Source organism: Marmota marmota, unplaced genomic scaffold (assembly GCF_001458135.2).
Source record: "Marmota marmota marmota unplaced genomic scaffold, marMar, whole genome shotgun sequence".
Classification (NCBI taxonomy): domain Eukaryota; kingdom Metazoa; phylum Chordata; class Mammalia; order Rodentia; family Sciuridae; genus Marmota; species Marmota marmota.
Genome location: NW_026000037.1, coordinates 15004577 through 15012767, shown reverse-complemented (window position 1 = coordinate 15012767; position 8191 = coordinate 15004577). Strand labels below are relative to the sequence as shown.

Sequence of the window (8191 nt, the reverse complement as noted above, 5' to 3'; positions counted from 1 at the left end):
GCCCCGCGGGCAGCCACTGTCCCCTACGCGGGTGGCGGGCTGCCCTGATCGGGCGGGGGCCGGACAGCTACGCCAAGCTGCCGGGAGCTCACCGTTCGCGGCGGGGCGCAGGCCGGGAATGGGGCTCACTGGGCCGGGGGCCCTGGGAATGCACGGTGGCTTCATCCCGCCCGGCCACAGCCTGCATCCTCCCTTGGAGTTGCTAACCTGCCCTGCACTCTGGCCTTTCCCCTCGCGGGGATGGAGGGTAGGGTTCCCTGGAGGTCAGCGACCTGGTTGTCCCCGCGGAGCAACCCCCCTGTGCAGTTTGGGCATCCTTGATTCCCTCTCCGGCCAATAGCCCTTTGCTTCCGTTCGCCGCTGCGCCCCGCCACCGCGGCCGCCACCGGGTGGGTCCCCCAGCGCCGCGCACCGGGCCGAACCTGGCACGTGGCGGCAGCGGCGGCTCCTCCAAAAGGATGAAATCATTGCAGGGTACTGGACCACGCTTCCGACCCCGGGCTCGATCGTGCGAGGTCGGGGAGGCGGGTGGCCCTCCCTTCTGCTTCCCCGAGCGAACTCTGTCAAGCCCCCCTCCCCCTTCCTGCTTCCGAGCCGGGGTGTCGCCGCCGCCGCCACGCTGTGCGGGCGCGTCGCAAACCCCGACCGAAATTGCTGGGTGACACTTAACTTTCTGAATTCCTTGCAGTTGGCTGTGGGTGATATCACCACCGCGGTGTCGTGTTTCTCCGCCCCTTCTCTTCTGGCGCCCCTCCCCCGACTTTCCTTGCCACTTTGTTTTGCTGAGTTTCTCCACCTCTTTTTTGCTAGTTCTGAAAAACGCTGTGGGGACGTTATACAATCTCGTTGTTTGTGTCATCAGATGTTATGATTTTGTAACACTGAATACTGGAAAATACTCTTTAGCGTATTTATTCGATTCTACCCTAAACCGTGCGTCGTGATGTTTTGCAATGTTGTGTGTGGTATTGTTCCAGAATATTTTAAACAGCATCCCAGCAAATAATTTTTAGGTATTGGTTGAATCTGGTTTCTATCTAATTTGTATAAACAAATTCTCACAAACAATTAAAAACTAAAGTGGCAACGCTTTACAAATGCCTCCTGCATGGTCAGTGCTACAGTAGGAAAAATCAAATTTTATGATTTCATAAACATAATTCCTATTGCAGTGCTCTTGAAGGAGATTAATCAGAGTGATATTTATGAATTCTCCAAAAGGTATTCAATCTGATGTAAATATTAAAACTTATTATTTTTTTCATCTAGGTTCAAAGGCAATTAGTATGCTTTTTAACTTTAGAAAATTTTCACAATATTGTGAATTCAGAGCTTGTACCCCTTAAGTAAACTTAATGTTGGAACTTAGTGGGACCCAAAGGCATTGATTGAGTTGGTCCACAAGACTTTGAATTAAGTTACTGACTTCTTCTGCCTCTGTCATGGGGGAAAAAAAATGCTCTTCTCAAATTAGGGCTTGTTAGGGTTTACTCTTATTCCTCAACGTTTACTTTTACTTTTTACTTGTAAAAACCCTGATCACAGATGAAGCCTCCTTCCCCTCTGGTCCTGGGGGCCTTTTGCAGAATGTTAAGGAGGCTTTCAACATGTATCTATGTTGTTTTTTAGATAATCTCCTGGATTAGAAGCAGGGAAGTTTCCTTTTATCATCGGGAAAGGCAGTTATACAGGTTGAGCATATACATTATTGTCCTAAATCAGAACACTCCTGAGAGCAAGAGCGGGCACTATTAATAATTATGCTGGGACAACTGGCTTAAACCTTGACTATCTTGGGCAATCTGGGACACACACTCAGTGGCACCTAACACTAGACAATTAGATTAACTTTAAATTTTTAAATTTTTAATTTATTTTTTTCCTATGGTGCTAGGGATCACACCCAGCGCCTGCTATGTAAATATTCTATCACTGAGCTACATTCCCAGTCCTAGAATAACTTTTGATCTTTAAAAGTCCTTAGAGAAGCCAGGTATGGTGGTGTATGCCTGAAGTCCCAGCTGCTCTGGGAACTGAGGCGGGATCACTTGACAGTTCTAGGCCAGCCTGAGCAACCTGGCGAGTCCCTGTCTCAATAAAATAAAATAAATAAATAATAATGAGCTGTCAGGCTCAAATTTGCAGGATGTCTAAAGCTGTGTTTGTGCTCCTGGCAAATTGCACCCTTGGGCTTTTCTCAGCAATTGTTGGCCTTTTTAGTGCTTGTGCAGTGGTCTCTGCTTAACATCTAACACAGGTATAAGATATAAACTGTTCATGACCTTCTCCCAAAGAGAAACTAGTCTGAATATCTTGGTGTTCAACTAATCTACCTCTCTCCATAAACACAGCCTCTCTGCTCAGAAGTTCATTGTCTTAGCTATTATTATCGTTGCTATAATTTTTTTGTTCTTATTATGTGGAAGTTCTGTGCTCAGTGTTTCGCACATATTATCCATTCAGTCTTATGAGACAGGTACAAATATTCTAATTTTACTGAGGAGGGGAAATGAGACATAGAGAAGAACTAATTCAAGGACATTTAGCAAGGGGGAGGGACAGGCTGGACTTCCCCTCCACTATACCAAACTGTCTCCCCACATAGTTTTAAATTTTTGATCTGTCAGTCAACTATATGAAGTACTTGGGTGTTTGAGTTGAGAAACAGCTAAATATTATGTCAACATCATTCTTTATCAGAATAACTCTTCAGAGGTTTTTCTGACAGAGTTCAGTGTCTCAGAATAATGCATCTGGGAAAGATAATTTCATTTCAGCCTCTGCCACAGGAATTCTTTCTCCTCTCCCCTCCCCCATTAAAGTGTACCCTGGAAGAGAAACTGATCTCTTGAGGACTTGAGTTTAAATGTCTTGTGCATCATATACAATTTGGATCTCTATCAGGGTAGAATTGTAACCTAGTGAAGTTCTAAACTCAGAGTGAATGAATTCCCAGAGGGGAAATGGGGGTGTCAGGAGAGAGCATTCTTTGCACCTCTGCCTGCCCTGCTCCTTTGGGTAAACAACAAGCTTTGAGACCTGGAGGCTGAACTTGAGCTCTCTCTGTGGCTTTTTATTTTTATTTTAAAATTTTTATTATTATGACTTTTGAGACAGGGGTCTTGCTATGTTGCCCAGGCTGGCCTCGAACTCTGGGGCTCAAGTGATTCTCTTGCCGCAGCCTCTGGATAAGTTGAGATGAGGTGCATGTCACTGCTCCTTGTTCTCACTGTGGTTTTTTAAAACATTAAAAGTCTAGTTTGTTCAGTGGAGAGTGATGTTTAGCTTTCATGTGTTAGTTTTCATCAGGGGCTTTGGAAACATTTATTTTTCTATTTCTTTGTCCACCCATAGATGGAAATGAATACAATGTAGTCCCTATTAGCAGTTTAACACTGTAGCATGTCTACATAGATGGATCTCAGTGGTTGAGAGGAAGTAACAATTACTTGTAGCTTGGGGAAGTAGAGGGGGAAAGATTTCCCCCAAAGAGGTGGCACAGAGTTGAGTTGAGAGGAAAACTTTGAAAGTAAAGACATCCCACATGGAACTACTGGGGCCCATCCAGAGAATCATTTTGTGGGATCTGCTGTAGTATTGGGCTTAGAAGGAGAGAAGTGGAGGGTGCCTGAGGGAGGGGAGCATGGGTCACAGGACCAGAGGATGACAGCTGGAGGCCACAGGAGCTACGGGGACCCTTTGGAGCTCTGCTCTGGACAGTGGTAAGCAGGGGCACTGGGAGGGGCTGAATGGGCAGCTGAATGTCACCTCATAGGCCCCTTGCAATGGTCCAGGTGTGCAGTTATGAAGCAGGAAAAAAACAGGAAGCCCTGGAAACGCCTAGGAGACACCAAGGAAAATTGCTCAAAAGGGGGAAAGAGCAGAATCCCCAGAACAAGGGACCAGGATGAAAACAGCTGCTCAGAGTTTCCCTACCCAGCGCCCTCAAAACAGTAATATTTCTATTAACAGGCCACCCAATAGCCTGTCCTGGCTTCTGTAATAAGACTGCCCACGCTGTGTTCCTAGGACAAACGCATGCTCAGTGTACTGGTAGCACCCTCTCCCTGTGGGTCACGTGCTGAAATTATGACCCTCACAACTAACAGTTGAGCTCTTGCAGTGAATTGCCCTTAAAAATCAAATTATATTTTTAACAGCCTGTGTGAGTGTATCATCAGGAAGGCTTTTTTTTTTTTTTTTTCATTATTATTATTAGAATAAGCTTGGCTTTTATTATTACTACTTTTGGAGGACTATGTAAAACCCTCCAAAAGTAGTAATAATGTGGAAGGGTCTCTTGTTTTGAGGAAACCCACACTGCACTCCCAGATCCCTTGTGAGCCTGAGGCAGTCAGCAGCAGAGTCTGATCTGGAGGGAATTTCCTTTTCTGAGGCAAACATTGCTGGCAGAGTAGAGGCCTGGCTTCTATCAGGTTCAGGGGAAAAAAAACCTTACTCAAAAGTAACTCAAGGGGAAATATTTAACTTTCTATCCATTCAGTAGATAATGATCTTTAGAACAAAATGAAAAAGTAGACTTGTGAAATTGTTGCTTTTTCTTTTCCTTTCTCTAATGCCTATAAATATTTAAAATCATGCTGCAGACGGATATACGGTGGATTAGCTGGGGCAGCATTAAAAACACAGAGCAGTCATTCAAGTTAATTTCCCTGTCCTCTGGGCCTGGTGCTCACCCTCTGTGTAGTGGAAACTGGCCTGGAAGGCTGTTGGCTGACCTGGCACATTCTGCAGACTGACCTCAATCAGAGCTGGGGGGACGAGGGCTTCTCTTTAAGTTAGGTAACACTGGCAAGGGACAGGAATTGACAACCTGGACATGCTGTTGAAAATCTCCGCAGTTCTAGGAGGATTACCTTCTCTACCAGGGCCTTGGACACACCTGGCTTTCGTAGTGACACCTTGTTCTATAGCAGCCAGGAAGAAAGAGTGCTCCTCCCAAGAGAAGAGGAATTGTTGGCCTTGGGGGAAGGGCTTGCAGCATTCATAGACAAGTCATGTGTCATTGGTGTCCTCAACGGAAATAGGTGGAAATCTAGAAGATTGTTTTGAGGTTTAAAGTGATAACAGGAAACACTTGACCCAGTGGGTTCTTCTTCTGTTTATCAACATCCTACTTCATTAAATTGACTCTTCGTAGGGGTAAAAGGGTACAGAATTTGCTTGGCACACACAAGGCTCTGGATTCCATCTCCCACACTGCAAAAATTAACTAAATAAGACTATCACTGACATGACAAAATATCATAAATCATATTGTCTAAAGGACATTTGAAATGAAATCATGCTGGAATCTCTCATAGAACTAATGCTAAAAGGAAATGGAGGGGCATAGCCACCCAATTTCTTATGTTCCCTGTGTTTATTTGTTTGGAAAAGTCTTTGTTGTTATTGTTTTGGTTGTTTTCTAGATGTAAAGTTTTACTGCTCAGAAAAATCCCCTGAGCTATTAAATATTCAGGGTGGAAGTCTTGAATGATCACAGCCTCTAATTTCTAATGCTACTAGTTGATCACATCCTGATGAAATGGAAAAAAACAAAAAACCATAGCCAGTCAAGTGGGGCATCCCTGAGCAGGACTTGTGGGTCCACACCTGTCATCCCGGCTACTCCAGAAGCTGAGGCAGGAGGATTCCAAGTTCCAGACCAGCCTCAGCACCTTAGAGAGGCCCTGTCTCAAAATAAAAAGGGTTGGGGATGTAGCTCAGTGGTAAAGCACTTGCCTAGCACCTTGCCTAAACATGTACAGTATATTTAGCTACACATTGGGTCCATCCCTAGTACTGTGAAAAGAAGAAGAAAAAAAAAAGAAATAAAGAAAAGAAGGAGGAGGGGAAGGGGGAAGGGTAGAGGAAGGAGAAAGAGGAGAACGAGACCCCAGTGTGCTTTGAAAGATTTCAGAACTCCCCCACCAGCAACATAAAAACCTTAAGAATGACAGGGAAGGGTCACACACCCATGCACCTTCTTCTAGAATCACAAGATCACCTGAGAAATGGCCATCATTCAGTATGTCCCTCTCTCTCTCCTAAGAGATTAAAAGGATGATAAGACTCCTCTCCGCTGGCCTGTTGAAAGGCACCAACACAGGCATCCCTCATGGAGCAGGGTTGAGCCTCTGGTCATCTCACCTGGGATCAGTGCTGACCTCTATGCGCTTTTGGTGTGTCATCTGACATCTTCCATTTCCCTAATAGTTCAGTTCCATTGCTGAGGGTGAACCGTGAGCACTGTATTCAGAAATAGGACAGGCTAGAGGGAAAGCAGGGTGCATTTACATTGGAATTAGTGTTCATGTTTATCATAATATTTCTCTTGATCTAAAGTGAAATAACAGATTTATCAACATGGACTTGTAAAGTGTGAAATGTGTGAACTGATTTCTATGAAAAAAAGCATTTTCAACAAATTAGTAAATATCTCATATGAGGCTAACCTGATTATTCTGAACTTTATACCCAATTCAAAGTAGGACATTAAATTTATAGGAACTTTAGTGGCTAAATTTAATTTTATCCCAACAACATTTTCATAAAAAAAAAAAAAAAACTTTAGCTATTGTACACTGAGTGGATTTTTTTATGAAAAGAAAAAAAAGTAAACAATCTGTTTCAGTGAGAAAAATGTCATCAATAGATATTTAGAAAACACTATCCACATATTTCATATGACTCAAGGATCATGTACCATTGGTTTTTATATAAAAAAGAAAGTACTTATGACCTAGTTCCCTCCTGACAATTGATTTCCTGGCCCTGGTGGAAAAAGCATATGTTAAGAGGAAAGGGACTATCTTGATTGTCATGTATTTAAGTAGTCATGTCTTACTGTACACGTTCAGCGAGACCCATTTTATGTGGAGTCAGATGTATTGATCTGTTGGCTGTTATTTTATCCTTCTGTAATCAGTAATAGAACTAAGGAGCATTTTAATTCTTTGTAATATTCTTAATTTTTTTTTTCTTTTGTGGTGCTGGGAATCAAATCCAGGACCTCACGAATGCTAGAACAACCATCTACCACTGAGCTACAGCCCAGCCTGATAATATTCTTTTATCATGCTAGAAGAAATTATTTTAGGAGATGAAAACATTCCTTGTGGTGGTTTGGTATGTTTTCTCCTGTCTGTGCACCATCTGGAAGCCACATTTTAGTATTTAATGTCCTGTGCTGCACATGGTGTGGAATGTCTCTATTCCTTTTCCATCCGTGACCCTGGTTGTTAACCCAGGAAAAAGCCAGTAGAGTAATGACTGCCCTTATTTTCACCCAGCTCTGCAAAATCAGTTTGCCAGAATGAGTGGGGAGACCCCAGGAGGTGATCCCTGGGGTTTGTGAAATATGTAGATAGTAATAAAGAACTGAAGCGTGGACTGCAAACATATACATTAGAATAGACCGCCTGGGATCCAGGAAGAGCCAGCAATTGAAAGATCTGGGTAATGACTACTGCTGAGGTTCAAGATCACTAGTGAAATGGCTTTGTGGACACTTCTGCCTCCATTTAGAATACAAACCCTCTGACACACAGTGGTAGGGGGTATGCAACAAGGTTGTTGCTAAACATTCAAAGCTGAATGATTTTGCAAAATAAAACAGGTTATGCTCAAGTTCGAGCTTAGAAGTACTGTCAGCCAGTCATGTGTGGTGGTGGCACATACCTGTAATCCCAGTGACTCTGGAGGCTGAGGCAAGAGGATTGCAAGTTCAAGGCCAGCCTCAGCAATTTAGCAAGGTCCTCAGCAACTTATCAAGACCCTATCTCAAAATAGAAAATAAAATGTGCTGGGGATGTGGATCAATGGTAGAGCACCTCTGGGTTCAATCCTCAATACCAAAATTTTAAAAAATTTTAAAAATAATTTAAAAAAGGACTCTCAGCCAATGAGGTTGTGTATGAATAGCAGGGCAGTTTTAGAGACATGACTCTCTTTCTTGTTATCTGAGCATAACATGTAAACTTGGGGGGGTCTCAGAAAGGCTGTAGTCCTCCACATCATAAAACAGAATGATATATAAAATCATACTGGGTACTTTAAAAACTCAAGAATTGGATAATTTATTGCCAAGGTAATGTATCTAGCGATACACTCTAACAATGACTCTGAACCACATTTCAGTTAAGCACAGAGTTTCTTTTCAAACATGAGAAGATCTAGTGCTGGGGGG

General features: G+C 43.3%; 1 protein-coding gene across 1 annotated transcript in view; it reads left to right on the top strand.

Moving 5' to 3' along the window:
• The window catches only part of Setd7 (SET domain containing 7, histone lysine methyltransferase), a 56992-nt gene that overhangs the window by 8581 nt on the left and 40220 nt on the right, over positions 1-8191 (top strand). The window contains exon 3 of the mRNA XM_015479053.2: positions 3619-3624. Within this exon, the coding sequence (XP_015334539.2) occupies positions 3619-3624 (6 nt within the window). The remainder of the gene's footprint in view (positions 1-3618; positions 3625-8191) is intronic.